Consider the following 22,047-nt stretch of genomic DNA (forward strand, 5'->3'; position numbering starts at 1 on the left):
TAAATTCCTTTTAAAATGCTGCTAGGTTGCACAGACTTAACTAGAAGCACTTACAAACTAAAGAAACTAAATTTCCTTCCAGCTATTTGGAATCATACACTATATCATGGAGGATGTCCTTTACAGAGTAAACTATCTAGAAGTATCAACAAAAGCAGAAAAACCCCAGTAATTCACGTATCCTGAGGGTCCTTGAAGGAAGCAATATACTACATTAGCATACAGATACAGTTTTATACAAGGTAATAAGAAACATCCTCCTAAATAATTTCATAGTCCAGGTCACCTAAGAATTTCATGACATTGACTGTACTTTTCATGAGTGATGTGGTACGCTTCAACAGAATGCCATTTATTTTTGGGGATGTATTAAAAAACTTTGATAGCTTTTGTGCACAAATATTTTACTCTTTATTCCACAGACCTTAAACTAGAAAATGGCTTATTCTCAAGTAAACTGATAATTTTGACCAATATAGGAACATTTCATAAATGTTTAAAAGCCTAATCTGGCTTATTTAGTAGAGCCAGGATAGAGCAGGCTGCATTTATATCATTACACAATAATTACAGTAATATATGTTAGCTTCTATCTGTTAAAGAAGCAAACTTCAACCTACATAACTGCACCACTGTAATTTTCACTTAGAAAGTCTAAAGGACCTTTTATCAGTGTTAGATGTGAAAAATTTCCAAATCTCTGGGAATCAAAGGCCCTGAGACAGATGACTGTGAATGCAGCCTGAAAATAAGGGTCACAGCCACTTGCTGGAACTACATTCTAAATTCAGTTGTGAAGCAGCAATAGTAGCCAATATTTTGGTATCAAAGTTATGTACAGATGAAACTTAAACCAGTATTTTTTCTAATATGCAGTATTTGATGTATCTTGTTTACAATACCAGTAAGAAATGTTACTAATAGTTTCTTATTCTCTTATTTAACTGTGGACTAAGATGAATAACATGCATATATTCCATCACTGTCTGACAAACAGAAACAATTTGATGTTTGATTTGTAAATCAACAATATGTGTGATCAAAATTAGAAAATATTACTCCTTAATGAAAAAAAATCTAATTTATTTTAGGCCCTTTCTGTCTTATGAAAAATGCACACATCATAAAATTGACCTAATTTTAGCTAATTTCACTAGTTTACTAAACCTAACCTTCAAAAGTGTCTCTTGGTTGCTATTTTATGAACCAAGTCAAACAACAATAAAGCTGAGAGTCATTTATGCAGATTTATTGTTTTCACTCTGCAGAATGCAACAGCAATGTGCTGAACAACCAAATAAGTGAATCACTTAATCTTATGTAGCAGGCTGAGCAAGCAGAAAGGCTATTTCATATTTGTGGTTCCCTTGCATTACCAAAAGGCAGTCTTTAGGTGAAGAGGGAAAGGGAGGTATTTCAAAAGGGGAGAAAAATATGTTCCAATAAGTGACACAGACAGTATGAAGGATATGAACAATGCTGGGATTAACTCTCTCACATTTATTCCATCTTTTTTAAAAAAATATGCTTTTCTTTGTTTGTTTGTTTTGTCCTATTGATTTTTTTTTTTTTTTTTTTTTTTTTTCCGTTTTGTTTTTTTTCTTTTTTTAAATCTTGGACACTTTTATACTGAGGGAAATTTGTCAGGAAAATGTTAATGCTGACTTTCTTCTGCTACTAAACCTAAACCCCTCATGTAATGGTGGAAAACCTCCACTCTATTCAGAAGTTTACATATTATTTCCCAGAGGCAAGGGTGATGATCTCAAATTTTGGTCCTTTAGCTCAAATTCAGTAACCTTGGGACTCCATAACTATCTCAGCACTCTGCTGTACGCTCAAACTATTTTCTGCTTCATGTTTTTTCATAAACATGAAGGGTTTCTATACAGTTTAAAGAATAGACTACATATCTACTATGAGCAAAAAATGTCTGAAAATATCTATGACATGCTTATCTTCTGCTACACGAATTCTAACTTTAAAAGAAAGTGATAGTGAATTTGGAAGATGATGGGAAAAAGAATCACAATTATCTTCTTGCCAAGCCTAGAAAGAGCAAAATAGTATTGCTATGACTGTAGTACTCATCAATATGTAAAATACAATTCCAGAAAACATAGAATATTTTTAGATCAGGATGGGTGAACAAATGAATAAGAGAATTTATAATTTCTTTTACAATTTGAAAAATTATCCTGGTAAAGGAAATTCAGGTACATGAATTTCAGATATCTAATTTATCTACTGTTTCAGATATCTACCTATCTATCTACTATCTATCTATCATCTATCTATCTATCTATCTATCTATCTATCTATTTCAGATATCTATCTATCTACTCTGTTTGAGTTTGTTTGAATCAATATGGACACATATTGATTCCACCTGGATGGAAGTTATTTGAGTTATTATCAATCTCTATGCTAGATGACGAATGCCAGCAGTGCTGCGCAATCAACTCTTATTTGCTGCAACAAATAAGTGCTGGATTCTAAGCAAGAGGGCAAAGCCCATAATGCAGTGACTCTCTACTTGTATTTCCATAATCTCTGCATCTAAAGCAGCCAATAGCAAATAGAACTTGGTTCCCTATAGAAGCTCAAAGGTTGGTAGTTTGGCCCTCAAGAAATATAGGAGTAGTCTATGGTTCTCCTCTGTACAGGTTTTCATGAGTAGTGCTGCATGGCAGGTCATTTAAAAAAAAAGAAGATAGGAAAACAGAAGGGTAAAACATTCTAAAATTATAAAAATACTTACCCCTCCACCTAATATATAATTAGTCTAGGAGGTTTACCTTCAAGTGAGCTGAGGCAAAACCCAGTAACATTCAAAGGGGGTCTGTCCTTTTGTGTAAATAACAACAGTATCGGAAGTTATAAAGAGTTAATGTGAATAAAGAGCATGAAAAGTGTAATCCTTTGAGTTTAGGTACTCTAATTAATAAAACTTTATTTTCCTGGGGTTTATTCTGCCCTTGGAGAGATCCAGGGCTTGCTGTCAGCATGAGGACATAAAACTGACTTAGGCTGACAATCCCTGTCTGCTTGTGTGACTGGCATGTGTATTTATATCACTATCATAATTTCCTTACCATAATCAGAACCAGTTGTTCTAATAAAGTGCACTGCTAAACAGCCACTACCCTGAATTTTTTGCTATTTAAAACACAGAAATACAGAATTTTTCACTAACACTTTCCATTCTTTCATCACAGCTGTGAAGGACTAACAAAAAACATATTCCCAGAACAAACAACACAAACACTAACATAACTTTGGCAAATAAAAGCTGGAAAGAAAGCTGGTTTCCTTTATTTAGCTATATATATTAATGGTGTTTAGGAATGGGCAATTAGTCTTTGCATTTTTTCAAAGCAGATGCACTAGGCTCTCTCTATTAATGTAATGCTCTGAAAGTCATCTCATACAGAACTAGAAGATATAAGGCATTATAAGCATTCCTCCCAGGATGAGAAATATTTAGGATTAATTTGTTCCAATTTGTTCTAAATGTGTTACCAGTTTTCATTTGCCAGAAGAATCTAATATATTCCTTCAAGCTGCAGCGAAATTACACACAACAAATACATGAGATAAACTGTACTGACCAAGAAATTGTTGCTCAGAGATGAACATTTTGGTCAAGCCTTGACAGCTTTGAAGTACTCATATGAACAGGCTTATTTGGAAACCTTCAATGAGTTTCTTTACCCCGCTCCCTCTCTGACTTAGAAGCTTAAAATGCTTGCTTAGCAGAAAAATTAATAATTTAAACCCTTTACTTAATTAACAATTGCACATAGACCAGGAAAAAATGAAAAACTATCACACATTTGATAGAGTGCTAATTCCAGAACAAATGTTACTATTTATGATTTATTGCTACTGGCTACCAAAAGCCACACACCTAATTAACTCCCTGCTTCCTATTCCAGAAATTGTAGGTTTACATGTCTGAATGGGTCATCGTTTGTGGTTGGTTTCTTTAGGCAGGAAGCATTGCTTGTGTCCTGAAGAGACATTAGTAACGTAGTGTATGAAACCTCATTTCATGCGATTTATGAGGTTATTCCCTGTTCCACCTGTTAAGTTTCAGATCGTCCTGAACAGCACAAGAATCAAAGGGAGTCCAGAAGAAATGTTTATACTCACATTGTCACATACTGTGATAACTACTACTACTATTTGGAACTCCAAGATTTGCCCTCTAGAACCTACAGAGACAGTTCTCATGAGGGAGGAGAGAAAGCACCTATTGGTCAGATTCCCCAGATCTTCTGGTATGTCTGGGTTCATATTTACATAAAAATAACATATTGAAGGTTATTTATTTAAGTATGGAAAACTATATACTGTGATTAAAATTAAGTTCCCGTCTCTGAAATTTCAGATTTTGAGGTGAATGCAGAATCACAACTGGCCATGAAACTAACAAGGTACTAGAATCTGGTCCCACGTTTAAAAATTTTTTTTTTTTTTTTAATCCATGGGTTTTCCACTTATTTCAACAGATGCCCTTGCCTATCTTTTCTTCGAGCAGATTTCTGCACACAGTCAACTCAATAAATGGGGTTACTAAGAGACTTCACAGATAAAGCTAAAATACACAATATCCTATTCTGGTGTTATGGTTCAATGCATTATGCTGCTTCCGGTCTTCACTAAACAACATCATATATTAAAATGTCAGACAGAGGAAATTATTTGGACTGTATGGCCGCTGTTTGTTATATTAACATCAGTTTTATAAGCACATGAATAAAAATATGAAAGAAAGTATGCAGTATGGAAAATTGCATTAGATTTTTTTTATCCTACAATATATAAGGTATCAGAGATGGCAATAAGCCATAAAGGTTGGGTCTGGAGTTTCCCTTCATATTCTTTATCAGAAATCTCTTAATATATATCACATATACTGTGTTTCCCGCAGGTAAATTTTTTCCTAAAGTAGATAGAAATAATATTTGCTAGAAATATTTTGCAGGTAAAACTTACATAAAGTACAGAGAGTAAAAGATGTCAAATGAGTTGTTCTTTTTCCATTGCAAGCTAGTAACTGGATAGGAATAAAATCTCAGGTGCCTGACTGGGTGCCCAGAATTCACCTTTTTACCAGACCATTTTATTTTTGTTTGTTGGGAGAGGCCTTGCTGGTATTGAATACTTCCTACCTGAAATTTAATTTGCAAGATATCCTTTGTAGAATTGTTATTCTTTCTTATATAGCTCAGGATGCCTCATTTGATTAATGGTTGCTTTTATAGTCAGGGTGGCTGACACTATGGGGTACTAAATGTAGTGAATTATTGGTATTCTAGTACGAGTGCATGACAACTCTTACTGCTTAAATGGTGAAAGTGGAGGGAAGTTCAGCTTCAGGAGCTGTCAGCCTTTTAAGCTGTCCAGACCACTTTTTCATCTCCACGGGTTCTTCCTATATTTTAAAGGGTGTTGCCTTATCAAGCACGTTGGCTGCTTGCCCAAATTAAAAAAACAAACAAACAAACAAACATTACTATAATTTTTTGACGACAAGGTGGAAATTTCAATGTAGGTGAACACTTCCACTGGTTACTTCTTATGGTCTGACACATATAAGTAGGTTGAATTTTTCCATCAATAAAGTAAAAAACATTCAGCCACTTACTTGCTGCTCAGGCAGCGTCTCAGTGAATATGAAGCCCCTCCTCCACAGGTCCGTGAGCATTCACTCCAAGAGCCCCAGGCATCCCACAGTGAGTCTCGGTCTTCCTCTGAGCGAGCTATTCTGGAGCTCTGAGAGGGAAAAGGAAAAAAAAAAAATCAGGAAAAAACATTTAAGAATCAAAACCACTGCTGCTAGCTTAACCCTTCTTCTTTCTGGACACTATCTTGGTTATTAAAAGTACTGAATAAATTGAATAAATCTGTTCCTCTCTGGCATGCCTATTGGTTGACATCCAGTTCCTTAGTAGTGAATGGTGTATGAATTCACTTTCATCTTTTGAATATACTACTTCATCTCAGTTTGAGGCTAGTGAAGACTGTTCTAAGACAGCTCTTTGAACAACAGTGAGACAAAGGATCTTTTCTGATTAAGAAATGGAGTATTATAGACGCCAGACATTGTGCTCTGAATTTTTGTTGCTGTGTTAGAAGCTATGAAAAGGCATATTGAAAGGAACCTTCCAAAATGCTCCTAAGGAAAAAATGAAACACAACATAGTGAATCAATGTGCTAAAAGGCATTCGATATAATCACTTTCATGCACTTACCATAAGGAATTTGAACTATCATTGCTTCTCTGTCTAAAGGTCTATGAAATTTGCTGGACAAAGTTTCCCTAACTGTTTCATCCCTACTGTTTGCTAGCTTAAAGAAGAAAATGCACATTCCCTGAAGAGCAGAAGTTACCAACATCAGGTCTAGACCTAGACCGTGCTATTGTTAATGCCAGTGGCTCTGCTCAAACAACTTCACAGAGAAGCAGCACTGAAGGATGCTTCAGCTCTTTGAGGATTAAGTCATAAACATATAGTAGTACCTGTCCCAAATAAACCAGTCTGAATACCTGTATTCAGAATTTCATTTTCATTCATACAAGTGCACTGCAGAAACATAGTTTCGTAAGGACACAAATGACTTAACCATAATAGATAGATATTGTCCCTAGTGAGCACTGTGGTTTTGCTGGAAAAACTGACTAATCTAGCAAAGTTGCACCAAAAATGCCTGTGTCTGATAGAGATAGGCAGTGTTCTCATTCAAAACTTTACTTCTGCTGTGGGCCAGCACCTGGTGAATAGCAATTTTAACTGCACTTGAAATTAATGAGAGAAAAACAACGATATGACAGAGGCTTTAAAGGTACACCTTAAACAGAGAAACATTGGCAAGCATCACTGCTGGCCCATGTTACAGCAGTCAGCTTTAGCTTTCATAGCATCACAGAAGATACTGAGTTGGAAAACACCCATTAGAATCATCAAGTCCAACTCTTGGCCCTGGACTGGACACCCCAAGAGTCATGCCATGTGCCTGAGAGCATTGTCCAAACACTTATTGAACTCTGGCAGGCTGGTGCTGTGACCACTTCCCTAGGAAGCCTGTTAGAGTGTTCAAATATCCTCTCTGAAAACCTCTCCCTGATATCCAGCCCAAACCTCCTGCTGACACAGCTTCAGGCCATTTCCTCAGGTGCTGTCACTGTCACCACAGAGAAAAAATCAGTGCTTGCCCCTTCTCTTCCCTTCATGAAGAAGTTGTAGAGTGCGATGAGGTCTCCCCTCAGTCTCCTGTTCTCCAGGCTGAACAAACCAAGTGACCTCAGCTGCTCCTCACATGGCTTCTCTTCAAGGCCCTTCACCATCTTGTTGTACTCTTTTGGAACTCTCCAATAGCTTCATGTCTTTCTTATATTGTGGCACCCAAAAACTGACCCCAGCACTCAAGGTGAGACCAGAGGAGCAGAGCAGAGCAATCCCCTCCCTTGCTCAGCTAGCGATGCTGTACCATCAACCAGGACCTCCTGTTTGTTGGCAACATTAGGGATTATTTGAGACACAGAGATAACTCAACACTGAAATAATTTCACCTTCAGTGAAGCTGAGTAGTAGTAATGAAGTATGGTGAAATATACCAGCCTTGAATAATTTTATTCATGAGTAAGAAAGAAAATTAATTCAGTCTGTGAGAGATAATATGGGGCCTGTCTAATGAGTGTGTAACAATAATTTGACACACTCATTTTATCTTACCTTTATTAAAATAAAAAAGCCAAAAAATCCCACAGCAATTGCAAGGGTAAATGTAAAAATTAAAGTTTCATAAGTGATCAGATTCTGATTATGACTACATGTGACTCAGTCTCTAGATTTACATTGGAGATAGGAGAAGAGATGACATCTTAGTTAGCTTATTTCACCCCACCGCTTTTTGAAGAGTAATTTTTATAAAATGAAAATGAATATTTGCAATTTTATTATCTTAAAATTAAAATGCATGTTTGTGCTTCCAGTTTATAGGAAAGCAAATACTTTCAAGCTGCAGATGGATGCATGACCCGATCATTCACCCCTGGTTGAAAGCCCAAAGGCATAATTTAAGAGGGTTGCAAGGTAAACTCACGTGAACCAAGTACTCTTACCCCACCACATATGATAGGCATCAGCACAGTTAGACATTCTATGGGTCCAAGTTTTTCTGATCTAAATTGTGATCCCACCCAGAGGAGATCTGTGAGCCTATTACTTGCATTCCCAAATTTGCTTTAAGACCTATATATTCCCAGAAAACATGTGATCTCAACCTGGAACAGGATCCAAGTTTTCTTTTAACAAGTGGAGTAAACATAGTTCATCTCAACGCCATCCATCCATGTCTAATGTTAAAGAAAGTAGAGTGTTTTCCTTCCTGTGAGCTACATTGTTAAGACTGAGTTTGAAATTCTAGCAATACCCAAACAGTAATTTGAAATCAGAAGACAACTGTCCATTACAGATTTATTCCAGCTTCAAAGGATATATACACAATTACTAGCTAAGAATTCATTGTCTAGCATAGATTTTTTTAAAAGTAGTTTATACAGGTAGTTAATAATTCCTACCCACTTTTGTCAAAATGAACTAAAGATCTTACTTTAAAGTAGCAATCAAGAGTTCTGCAGTGCAAGAACTCCTATAATTCTTCTTTAAAGCCCTGAAGTTCCTGTCATAGATAGTAAAGAGAAGGAAAAAAAACGGAAAAAAAATAAAGTAGAGGGGAGTATATGCCCTTAAAGCTGAAAAGAGTAAAGCTGGCACCACTTAAATCTTTCTTTAAGTAACAGTTCCACCACAGAACAGTTCCATCCATCCATCTTTTACTCTGCCAGAGGTACTCCAGATTGGTGATTCTCAAAATGGCAGTGTATATCAAAGAAGCAAAATGCAGTCATCAAGGCTCATTATGCCCTGTTGCTGGTACCAGAAGACTTTCCTTATCTCTTCTAGGTGGATGTCAGCCTGAGCTTCCCAGAAAAATTCCATTTCTTTGTCCAGACAAAACTCAGGATGCCCTGACATCAAAAGTATCAAGTCAGAAATGCCACCCTTAAGCAATTTGCTTATTGATGACCTGTATAAACAAATACATCTGTTAGTACTATTCAAAAACAAACCTTCCTTAATCCCTTACTATATTAATATACACATCTTAATCTGATGGTGATCCTGCATCTACCACCCCATAGCTCAGCTCCTGTGGGAATTGGCAGGAGGACTCCCAAAGAGTTGTCTAATGAGAAATATGAGGAACAGTTTGTGCTATTGGACCAGAAAGCAAAATGGATAATGTATAAAAACTGAAATCACTGTCCGTAGATAGGGTACTCGGGTGAAGATGCTTACAGAAGGAAAAAAAAAAAAAAAAAAAAAAAAAAAAAAAAAAAAAAAAAGGCTTTAAACTACAAGTCAAACAAAGGAATTTTCATAATACAAACAAAGATAAGACTAATAGAGATAGATATCCAACCTGATTCTTCAAAAAATCCAGCTTCAGTGTTTAATAGCAATTTCTGAATTTACTAAAGAGTTGTCAGGCATTCATGTTATATTCAGTGGTGCTTCCTACCCTTTCCACTTACAGTACACAGAAATAATTTAGACTATCTGAAATACAAGTGTCACACATTCTTAAATCACAACAGCTACCTGGACATCTAGGAGCTGCATGCCTGATAGGAAACAGGTTTCTTTTAAAAGCATAAGTGTGCACATGTGTGTGGGTGCATACAGGGAGAAAAATGAAGATCAGCAAGACCTCTGTTCATGTCCTGAAGTCTTTAAAAGAAGTTCAACCTTAAGAAAATAAATCTTAGTCCCATGTTGGAATTGAATTTATAATTTTGTTTGGAACACTGCTGTCCCTACAGAATCTAGCTATTTGTCAGTGCCACACAGAAGAGTGTGTGTATAAACACAGATCACATGGTTTTATTTCTCCTCTTGTTCTGAGGCATCCAGTTTTCCTCCTTTTTCAGTAAAATGCTGCTGAAGTCCCTTTTTCAAGCACCCAGTGTGTTTCCTACATTAAACAGTAATACAGATAGTGAAAAACGCAGTTAAACTCTTGTTGGACTACAGCACTGATACAGAATTTAGACCAGTTATTTCCCAGATAATTTGAACCACTGGTTTGCTTAATAAATTTATATCATCTGGTTCTTATCATATCCCCACTGTTTCAGGGTATGATGAAGTGTCAGTGACAATATGCAAGGCTCCTCTGAGGCCACTGTCTAAACTTGCCTTTAGCTACTGTAAAAATTATGTTAGGGACAGAAAACTAGTATTTTTTTCTCCTGTAATGGTCTTTCTGCCCAGATTTTTTTCAGATAAGTTTAAATGCATCCCTGTATGAATACTTGCCAAGCCACACATTCTTCTTTGAGTAATCCTTGAGCATCCTTTGATGTTAGTTTGTCTCTGAGACTAAATATATACTTCACACAGTACTGAAATGCTGTCTGCAGCGAACCAGGAAGAAACTGCTACCAGCACTTCCCTAGGTGTGTAACAGCAGGGGACAAGGCCAGTGACCTCAACTCTTTATAAAAACCATGTATTTCAAAATTTCAATCAATGTAAATGTATGGTTTATAAGATTTCATTTGTGCAATGTTATGTATCTTTATTGCATTCCATCCAAGTTAACAGCTGGATTAAAGCCCATGTGGGAGACTGTTTGGAAATTTCTGGCTTTTGAAAAAAGGCAAGGCAGAACAAATTCATAGCCAGTTGAATTGATATTGGTAATTACCATCAGAAAAAATGTTAACATGAAGATATTTATGACTAACTGTTGCAATTTTTCAAAGTGAATATCTTGAAAATTTCATACGTAAAATATTCTGACATATCAGGTTTGCAACGCACAAAAAGAAAATGCTTAATTTATCTAGGCAAACATTTGCACATCATTTTAAATGGTACTGTACGACCAAAGTGCGTCACCCTTCCAGAATAACTGTACCATACTGAAAAAAGGGGCTTACAAAAGTAAGCCTCATCCTTCTGAGGAGCATGATTCCCTGGAAGCTCTAGGATTTTCCATGATAATAGTTCTTCAGCTCCAAGTAGGTATCTTTCCATTTCACACACTTCATGAAACCAGAGGTCCCCAAGTCAGCCTTAGCAACCAATGATTTCAACCTATTTTCTTTTCCCAGAGGTCAGATTTAGGGTCAGGACAGATGAACACTGTTTAGCTGCTATGGTAAATAGCTCGTCTTCCCATTGTCTTGTCTGTATCCCATGTAAAAGCAAAAAAAAGGACTTCTGCCACCACACCTGCCACCCAGCCAGCCTCCAGAAGGACCACACAAACCAAAAAATCCTGCCTACCTGTCATGCTTACCAAAGTAATGGAAGTTCTGCTCTCACAGAAGTTAAAAGATGAAAAGAGAAAATGCCCTTTTACCCAATCTGCCTGAGTTGTTTACTGCACCTGAGATGCTGAGTGACTGCAAGTGCCATTGCTGCCATAAACAACTGCGTGCTGTTCCATATGGATGCCTATGGAATTGTTCAAAATACTCCTACAACACTGTATTCCCTGGCAAACAACCTGGAAAGAAAAGCAGCTGCAGAGAGCATCAGACATCTTGAGGTGAAAGTGGCTATTCCTTGAACACTCTCTCCCCTGTTCCCTAGAGGCTAGTGGCTCCCTTCTACTGGGAATGCAACTGTGAGCTGAACAGCAGATCCCACTTGCCCCAGGCTTTACAATCTTGGAAATCAGCTTAGGAATTTTTGCCTCCTTTTTACTTGCAAGTCAAAGCAAATGGCTTCTGAAAGGATCAAGAGAGTATTTCCTACGGAAAACCCCTGGCACAGGAAACCCTTGATCTGAGCGTCTCCAAACCCCAAGGAAGGCACTGGCACAGGAGCACAGGCATGTGAGCATGTATTCTGAACTTTGAGTAATTATGCTCAGATTTTTCTAGTGCAGATAAATGGCCCAGGATTTATTATTTCAGTCTCTTAAAAAGGAATAAAAAAAATGAAAATCTTTCTGGATAGTTTTAAATTTACTTTTTCTTCTTGCCCCAAATCATCCATCACTTAAAAGAAACAGGGGAAGACACCTTGATGATATTGAAGAGGAAATCTCACCAAGATACTCTTGCAGTTTCCCAATGCTTATTCTGCTCCTCTGAACAAAGGGAAAGAATAATAGGTGGATTTCTCTTTACCCTAAAGGAAAACACCTGATACACATACAGCTAGCTCAGTTCAGGGACATTAGTAAAATTTTGCCATCATAGTAATTTTCAGTGCTGTGTTTCTTTTTGTCTTCTCTTATTCTTAACAGCAAGACAGACTCCTTACTAAGGGGACAGAACATGATAAATATAGTATGTTTTCTTTTTGCACAGGAAAGCAAAGATTTATTGAGAGGACAATAACCTTACATCCCTTCCTAACCATGCCTTGATGGCTATTGCAGAAGTAATAGGATGAAGTGTCACACTGAGCTCCTGAAAACACTGTGTCTGTAGTCTCAGTGCTGTACACAGTTGTAGCCTCCTACATCAGTATCTCCACATATCAATTAATCTCAGAAAGAAAAGAACAGTGCCAGTGCTGTCCTCATAGTCACAAGGGATTCCCAATGCCCTGAAGCAAACCATATAGCTGTGCTGTGTATATGGGAGGACACAGCCTCCAGTGTGCAACAACACAGGGAGGAATCGATTAACAGCCATCTCAGGACATTAAGAGCTAAACAGCCATTCCTAAACCTGGACTGGAAGCTGTATCCCAGGAGAAATGTGCCAAATGTGAGCTCATTTCTTCTCATAGAAGGGCAGCAGCCAGCTGGAGGGGCGGGGAAGGGGGTTGCTGGCAGAGGATGGAGCTGACACCATATCACTTCAACGTGTGCACACTGAACTCTGTGTAACATTTTATAACACTGCCTTATAAACCTCAGATCAGTCCTATCTCTCACCCCTCTTACCCATATGAAAAAAAGCACGAGGAGAGCAATGTAAATGCAAAAGTTTTCTTTCTTGCTGTCACAGACAGAAGTTACAACATTTTGTTGTATTTAAATCCTACCGTGCTGGTGTAAACACCAGGTATGGGTGATCCAATACAGAGCAAGTCCAAGCTGGCTCAGTCTCAGACTTGTTGCCTTATTGATTCAGGGTTTTTAAGGCTAGGACTGCTTCAGATGCAGGATAGGTGATATCACTTTCCAGAATTCAGAACCCACCCAACAGCACGAGTTCAAAAGTGCATCTTGTAGTCTAGGACTTTGGGTTTGTCTTACATGTAGCAAGAACTGGGAAAAAGCACACAAGGCACACAGCAAAATGAGAGAAAAGTAAAATTGTAACCTGTGATGAGGCCTATTGCATGCCAAGTGTTTTCTAAGTGGTGAGAAATGCAAGTATGTGCTGGCTGTGCTGTGCTCAGCAGCTTTAAGAAAAAATGGCCAATATACACCTGACACTACAAGCTCCACTGTGTCTCCAAGGAAGAAGACATTTACATTGAAGAAATTTATACTGGCCATTTTCCTTTTCAGTAAAATGACCTTATTCTTCATATATTCACACTCCTAACCTAACCTTTGGTAGAGATCACAACATTCCCCAGTGAGTTCCCTCACAAAACACCATTTTATCTGGGTTTAGGAGCCCTGGTTCTGAAAGTCTGAGCTTGAAGATGTTGCATCAGCTCAGATTTTGATCAGCATAGCTTTTACTCAGACCTAGGAAATCCCAGCCTCTGGAGCAGACCACAGTATTAAGGCAAGGTGACATAGGTTACAACAGGCAGATGACACTCTGGTCAGGAGGCATTTCAGACAAAGGAAGAGAACTTTCCAAAGACTTGTGCAATTTCAGACAACATCCGCAATTATGACCTTTATACAAAATAATGAAGCCTCCTGTTCTTCTAATGGTCTGCCATCTCCCTCAGTTACGTCATGGAGATGTACATGTGCTTATTTTAATGACAAGGGACCATATAAAGATTTGAAACATTAAGCCTTGGTGAAGGCATGAAAACCAAAAGGGATTTTTTTTAAATTTATTTTTTTTTTTCTTCCCATGAATTTACATTGAACTGCTAACAAGGAAGTGGCTAAACACTGACAGAACATAAGCTGCTGCTACTCTTCTCATGCTGCCCTCTAATCCCGTATGATGAAAATATTTTTTTCCCTTGCTGTACAGGGAGAAAAAACCAGAAATGACACACCCACATTTTGAACCAGTTTGCTACACAGAAAGGATACACATTTCTCTCTATATCTTCAGCTTATTACAAGGTGGTCAAACAGAGGTGACCTCCCTCTTGACCTGGTGCTTACCAGCACTGATGGGAGGATGAGCCCTTTGGAGAATTACAAGACTGCTAAAATTTGGAGTGGCAGAATTTTACAATTAAAGCCATAGCAACTCAAGTTTTTTGTTTCACGTATTTCTGTTACAATATTTCTCTCTCCCCTTCAGCCAATTCAGATCTTCCATTTTTAAAACATGTCTGGACCTTTACGGGACATATTGGACATATTACAGGAACTTGAAAACCCTCTCTCTTTTAAAAAGTTACAGGAAGTATGAAAATGCCATATCCAAAAGACATTTACAATAAAAGAAGACAGCCCTGGGCTTGTTTAGGGTCATTATGTTTGCCCTGAGCAACTCATGCTTTTAACAATTCTGACTGAAAGAAATACAGGATTTCAATGAACTAGTAAGTAAGTAAATAAATAAATAATTCACCCATCTGATGCCAGCATCAAAACAGTAGGAGACCTTATTACTTCCTTTATTTCCTTTCATATCTGGCTCTGTTGATGCAGCACAGAATGTGAACAACATACTAGCAAACTTCAAACAGGGACTTAGGGAACAGGACAGGGAAATTCAACATCCACACAGTAAATTCATATGGAAACAAAACAAATATATTTATTTTATGCGACAGTTTGAATTTATTATAAATTGCATACAGTTTCCTGTCTCATTTCTTGAGGACTCTTGGAATTTATTTCAGGATGTCTTGCATTATCACACAACACTTCCCTCTAACCTGACACCCTCTCTGCTGAACCTCCTCTATGAGAAGTCCTTGAAAAGCAGAAATTTTAAAGGTTGAAGCTTTGGAAGAGATTTCATAAAGGCAGTGAAGACTAAAGTGGAAACAATGTGAAAATTAATGTACAGTAGAATCAATGAACATACCACTAATTTCTCTGCATAGCTAGAGGACTGCCCCTATAAGCAGTGACCAAAAAATCCACAGTTGGCAAAACTACTAAGACTCCTACATATGCTGGCTTTGTAAGAAAACTAAATCTCACAAACAAACAGACTGCTTTCCCTCTGCTTCCAGTTTGAACAAACTTCAGCTACTTTTATAAGAAGTTTGGAAAAGTCCAGTTATTACAGAAAAAAAAAAAAAAAGGTTGTCATATATGGAATTAAATTCTAAAGAGGATACTTAAAAGGTGGATGATAGAAAATCTCAGACTATGATGAAATTATTTACATTCCCTGAGACAGAAGGACATCTAAGTGGTCAGCTCTTACTAAGCTTTGACTTTCATTGGTCTGTTTTCAACACCTACACAGGGTTAACACACCTAAGAGAAGATCTCACTCCATGAAATGTATATCCCTTGCTTACTTCCCCCATTTTGCCTAAACATATGTCTAAGATTTAGAACATGTTGCAACACCTTGAGTATGCAAAACTGGTCAGCCACCTGTTAAGACAAGCCTGCTGTCCATAAGGTGATGCAAAAAGCTGGAAAAGCCCACAGCAAAAATTAGCCATTCCTTTTCAAGAGTTAGGAAGAAGTTTTGGTTCAAACTTAAGTAAAATATTCTGATGAAATAAACACTTCATGCCGATTTTTAGATTAGTTATTGTCCACTTGATGACAAGACTTTAGAACTGTTCTTGGCTTGGGCTGAGACAAATAATTTATTTTTCTTTTTCCTGCTCTCCATCATGTTATTATAGCACCTGGTGGTTGGTATGTTTTCCCTTTTTTCTACCAATACACCTTCAGCTTTTTAATTGTTTCCATAAGAATGATCTTACCATTCTTTTTTCTTCCTCAGACTGCAATTTCTCATTTTTTCCCCCACGTAATTGTTTCCCATACAATTCTGAGTTTTCTTATAAGGTTAAGAAAATAGCTACAGAAAAGCAATAGAACCAAGACTGCTGTCTGCAGATTTGACAATACAACAGAAACCATGAGGTTTTATTTGGATACCTAATGACACAGTTATACGGGATTAAGGTTTTCTTTGCTTCAGTGAAAATTTAGTCATGCAGAGATTGATACTCCTCTTCTGAAGAATTACTTGTCTGGTCATGTGGCCTTCTGAGACTTTACATTGACTCATTAACCTTCTGAACATTGAAGGTTGCCCAGCTCACAGATCCATGACTACAGGTCACCACATTCCACAGTGTTCTATGCCACACCTTCTTTCATTATTCTTTTGCAGCCCTATGAATCTAGCAAAGTCATTAAAAGAATATGTTAAACTTTAGAGACACTGGTGAAGTAGACTACTAGCTCAACAGCCTACATTAAGTGCTGACTTCTTTTCACTGAAATCCAAAACCAAAAAAACTTTCATCACACAACCTTAGTTTAGCTCATGCAAGCTTCTGCACTTGGTAGAAAAAGAAATAAGTTTTATACTTCAAGAATCTGAAGGAAGATGTTAGTAAAATATGTCCCAATACAGAATTCTAGAGTTGTATAGGAAGATATTATACTCATACATACTAAGTAGCATCTAGTCCTTCCTATAAGAAATGGTTTTGTTTTATAGACATGACATATCTGAAGTATGGCAGCATGGGTCACAAACCACAATGGTGAGATATTTTCACTTTGTAACATGAATAAATCTCAGCTTTGTATAGCTGAACTCTGCATTTCAGTTCATCCTCATCCAACCAATCTGAGCAAATGCTAGTCTGTACATATACATGATCCTGCATGAAAATACATTTGTGTTCTTTGGACCTCATACTGGAAAAAACCCTTTAATATACCTACAATTTTAGAGACAGACGAGCTGACACAGCAGTAGGTAGACCTATCTACACATGAAAGGAAAAACCGTCAAGCTTTATACATTCAGATGTAAACAAGAAACATATTCATTTCACTGCCTAATTGCGCTTGTGGTCATCCAAGACAGACCCAGTTAGATAATAGGGGAGTGTCATGCCAAGAGTCTGGAAGGAACGGACTATTGTATTTGACTGTTTTCCATGTACAAATTAGCACAGCAAAAGAAAGAAATCCTGCAGAAAAACACATGTACTTTATTACAGTCCCTAGTGCTACTTCTATAAGTATCACAACAGCAACAAAGAGCTAAAAAATGCTGCTGAAAAGATGCAAATAACAAATGCAAATGTGTTTAAATGTCCTTCTGACGTGACGTGATTTGACTTCTAGTTCAGCTGAGCTCATGGTTGGTTTTGGTTTGGCCACATTCCTTTGAGTTAGACAACTGTGATTTGCCTGTGCTAGTCTTTTATTTTTAAACTAACAGAAAGGAAAATCTCTGGAACAAAATGCCTGCTTTCTTTTGTTGCTCTTAAAAGTAGTATTTCCTTAACATGAAAAGTTCATGGAGCAATAAGCAAAATTCTACAAATATCTGGTCTTTCTCTGGAAAGAGAAACTGCCTTTTCATACTTCTTTTTCAAGACAAGCACCTTAGTGTTATGCCTCAGATTCTCAAGAGTAGCCGTGAAAATACTTAGTCCACATAAATGCTAGAGAAAGTGGTTCTCTGAGTATGGAGCAAGTTTTAGGACAGTTAACAACATACACTAGGGATCCCCAGTGACGTTACTCAAGCACCACTCAACTGAAAATGAATACAATTTCTTCTGAAGAAGGTTAAGAACCCCAATGGAGTAGTGAGCTGCACTCACTACTACATCAATTCAGGCAGCTGATAGTGAGAGAAAAAGGAGGGATTATTGCTGTCGCTGCCTGTGGACTTGTCACGGCCTGTGAGGCTGCTAAGGCTCAACTGCCTTAGCATCACAAGTACATAGGCTGTACATGTGCCTGGGCTGTGCAACCTCCTTCCTGAGGCGAGGATACTGAAAGAAGAATTTAGGTGCTACTTTGCTCTACTGTGTCATACTGAAAATTTAGGAAGGTGTGATAAATTATTCTAAGACCAATCCTGTAAGCATTAATTGAGTAATCTTAGTGCTCACAGCTGTGAACTTTGCTGATGTTACTGAAGTGCCACATGACAAGAAGCTACTAGTGATGGTTATTGTGCGAAATACAGGGTCTTTACAAGACATATAAGGTGATATATGTAAATCCAAATGTTGATTGACAGAGATTTCAAACTCATTCTGTCTGCTTGGCTAAAAGCTAACATCTAGGATGCTAACAGTCAGGTCACAACCTGATTTAATGACTTCTTGTTTTTCTCTCAAAAAACATCTATGAGCTTTCTACCATGCCTTTGGTGAACTCATGCTGCAATAAACTATAGTAGGAATGGGTATACCAAGGTATCCTACAACTTATTCCTATCTCTAGCCAAGCTGTAAGTCAAATACTGGAATGTTTACCTAATCTCCTGCTGAAAGCAAGTGAGAGATTTCTGAACTACGGAAGGAGCAAAAGAATGGTCTGATTCAAAAAAGAAAGTTAAGCTTGCTTTACATCACTATTCTTAAGGTACAAAGAGATTTGGTGGGAGGTGGGGGGAAATCTCTTGAGGAAGGGTAAGTCATACAAATAAAAACTAGTATAATGTGGAATATAATGCATAATAGTTGGCACCAGAATGCATTATTTATTTTCATGAATCAGGGACTGAGAACTTAATTCACAAGCAGCAGAGTGACATACAAATATTATAACTTAAGATGGGGCCAAATCCCACAGTCTTTACACATTCTTGTTGAGTCATATCTCCTGTTAATCTTCCTTAAATTAGTCCTGCAGGATTGTCTCAGTCACTACTGACTTATTACAGTCATCAGGTAATAAACATCTCATTTTCATTCATGAAAGAGAAACTATGCTGACTTTATGCCATTTTGTGTGAATTCAGTATTATAAATGGAAAATAGACTTTTAAACAAAGTAAGACTTTTAGATCAGTCCAGATAGCATTCTTATTTCTAGTGCTCAAGTAGTAATGACTATATCCAAAAAAAGCTGTTCCTTTTTTTTTTTTTAATAATACAGTCATTTGAAAGAAGCATTTTCAACAGGGTTATCCTAATGTTTAGCTCTCCATGTGGCTACTAAAAATTGTGTTATGATTAATTTACAATGATTACTATAGATTGGTTGACACAGATAAATAGGATGGAAGCTGCTATAAAATTAATGTATTTCTTAATGATGTTTTGCTATTTGAACTACTACATTAAATCAAATTCTAAGAAAAGGGCAACATAAATATGCCAAGGTGACTCTGGTATCAAAAATGTATGTATATTAATATCCTTTCTGCAGATTTTCTGATTGCCAACACACCACTCATAAAATTAAGTATGAGTCAAAATGGAACATATAATGTCAATCAAACAGCATAGGTACATCTCTCAGCTGTAAGCATCCTATCAGGATAATCAGGGGAAGCATGCAGGAAAATAATATAGCAATGATCAAGTTTACTGCCCTGAAGTATACGAGATATCACAGAATGTATCTTTAAAAGGTTGGTATAAACTTGACTCCGTAATGAGGTACGGAAATAAGGAGAGCTCATTTAAGCTGGTTTCAGGAAGAAGTTCAGCACATGCTGTACCTGTTTTCTCTGCATGTGCAAAACTAAAACTTTTTTTTTTTTTTTTTTCTTTGAGGAAGAAAATTCCAGCAACATTACAGTGCAATATAGTTTCATTTAAAGAGCAGAGAAATAGCTCCTCTCTAAATCCCAAGTGGTTAAATCAACATTCATAAATCATTGCTCCCCAAGTTTAAAAAGCAGATGCCAACATCATCTTGCTTCTACCTGCAGCAACCCATACTATCAAGGCTCCAAGTCTGCAGTGCTGTAGAGAGGATAAAAATTACATGACTTGTTCAAAACAAACTCTCTCCAACTGCGGTCTTAAGATATTAAAAACATACCCACCCGCATATATGCACACAGATACAGTATCAGCTACAGGCGGTACATATTTCAGGAAAGAAGTGGCATTTACCAGGATGAGGGAAGCTAGAAGCAGGGTGCCAGCGGTTGTCCAGAGGCAGCACTCCATTGTCGGGTCGGTGCCGGACCTGCGGTCAGACACGCGCAAGCTGCGAAGCGCTCGGCTGGCTGCTGTCACATCCAGCGCGGGTGCAAGCCTTCAGCCCTGCTTCTCCGCCTCCACCAGCCTCGCTCACATTTCCTGACCCAGGCGTGGGTGGGTGGGTTGGCGTGAGCTGCGGGGAAGCGCTCCTTGAGCCGGCGTTTAGCCAATCGCCCTCCTGCTACTCAGACGTGCAGCACAACAAAGCCAAGAGGTCTGGGGAAAGCGTAGCAGCTACGGCGGGGAAGGAAAAAGAGAGCGGGAGAGGAGGAGTAGTAGGAGGAGAGAGGCAGAATGGCAGAGCTGAACGGAGTGCTCTGCCTGCAGCTCCCGGAGCTCCGCTTCACCACTTGTCATGAGCTGTTCACGCTTACTGCTAGGTCAGTAGCTCTCCTGAGCGTGCATTGTTCCAGACAGGAGGGAAACTTAATTTGTGTCAATACATAACGTATGCCATAAAAAGCACCAATAGGAAAATGCTTAAATCCTCCAGGGAGAATGCAGAGTTTGCTAAAGCCTTGTATTCTTTACAGAAAAGTGCTCTCTCTTACATCATTTGCTCAGCAATCAAGAGGTCTGACTCTGCTTTAAAATTGTGAAGCAAAAATGCTTTCAACTGATGTCAAATAACTGTTCTCAGTCTGTTCAGAGTTCACTTAGTTTGCCTGCCTATGCTTCTGCATTGCCTGAATTCCCCAGCATTTTTCTTTAATTTTTTTTTACTGTCTGTTTATTTTAATTTCTGAAGGAGAAATTGCAAACTGGATTCAAGAACTTTCTAAAAGCAGTAGGCATTCTCCCACATTGGGCTGAGCTGGATGCCTTGCAGATGCAACATTTTGGTGCTGCAAGGCACATCACATCCAGATGGACATATAGAAAGCCCAGTAAAGTCGTGATTCTGGTACGTCAGCAAGCTCAGACAATAGAGAAAAGTAAGGTACATGTGTGTTAGGGGTGAAGAATAGTATACTAGCTATGAGTCTTAAAAGGGACTGAAGTCAGAAGCTAGCAAAGGAAAAGGAAATTCTGCCAAGGGCCAAGACTGGGGACAGAAAGGAAAAAGGAGCAAAGGTAGACCACAGACTGTTTAAGAGAACTGCACATCAGTAGAAATTAAAACCAGCCTGGAGGAAAAGCTGGATGAACAGATGGAGAGTGATACAGACTTGTAAAAGAAAAGGAACTGGGTGGAAAAATGAAAAAGAGTCACAGATGTTGAGAAGTCAGATAGGCAGATAGAAGGGTCTGGCTTTGTATAACAGGAACAGAAATATAAACACTGAAGACATCTGAAGGCCAAAATAGAAAAGATAACTAGATGGAGAAGGGCTTTAGGAAATGTGGCTGAAGAAGAAATTTAAAATAAGAAATGAAAGTAATTAGGAACAGTGGGAGAAATAGATTCCAGCCTTCACTGCCCAGCAGTCATTTGGTTGGGTTCCTTTGGAATTGGCAGGCGAGGAAGCAGGGCCAGAAAGACTGAAAAGGCTCAGTAGTAAGGCGCTATGATGGAAAATGCAGTAGCTGGACTGAACATAGCAGGGATGAGAAAAAGTTTGAAAGAAGTTTCAAGATTCCTCTAGTACATCTTTATGTATTTCTACAGCAACTTCAGTGACTTCTTCATGGAGGAAAGGAGAGAGATGGACCACTTTGCACAATCAGAAACGAGGAATCAACCATAGGATGACATCAACAGAGAAATTATGACTTCTCCTATTGCCCTTTAAAACT

The 22,047-nt window shown here is 38.0% G+C and overlaps 1 protein-coding gene across 1 annotated transcript in view; it reads right to left on the minus strand.

Annotated features, from left to right (window-relative positions):
• ADAMTSL1 (ADAMTS like 1) overlaps positions 1–22,047 on the minus strand; it is a 400,259-nt gene that overhangs the window by 156,953 nt on the left and 221,259 nt on the right. Inside the window, exon 3 of the mRNA XM_054002970.1 lies at positions 5,654–5,781. Coding sequence (XP_053858945.1) covers positions 5,654–5,781 — 128 coding nt within the window. The remainder of the gene's footprint in view (positions 1–5,653; positions 5,782–22,047) is intronic.

The sequence above is a fragment of the Vidua macroura genome, chromosome Z (assembly GCF_024509145.1).
Source record: "Vidua macroura isolate BioBank_ID:100142 chromosome Z, ASM2450914v1, whole genome shotgun sequence".
Lineage (NCBI taxonomy): Eukaryota > Metazoa > Chordata > Aves > Passeriformes > Viduidae > Vidua > Vidua macroura.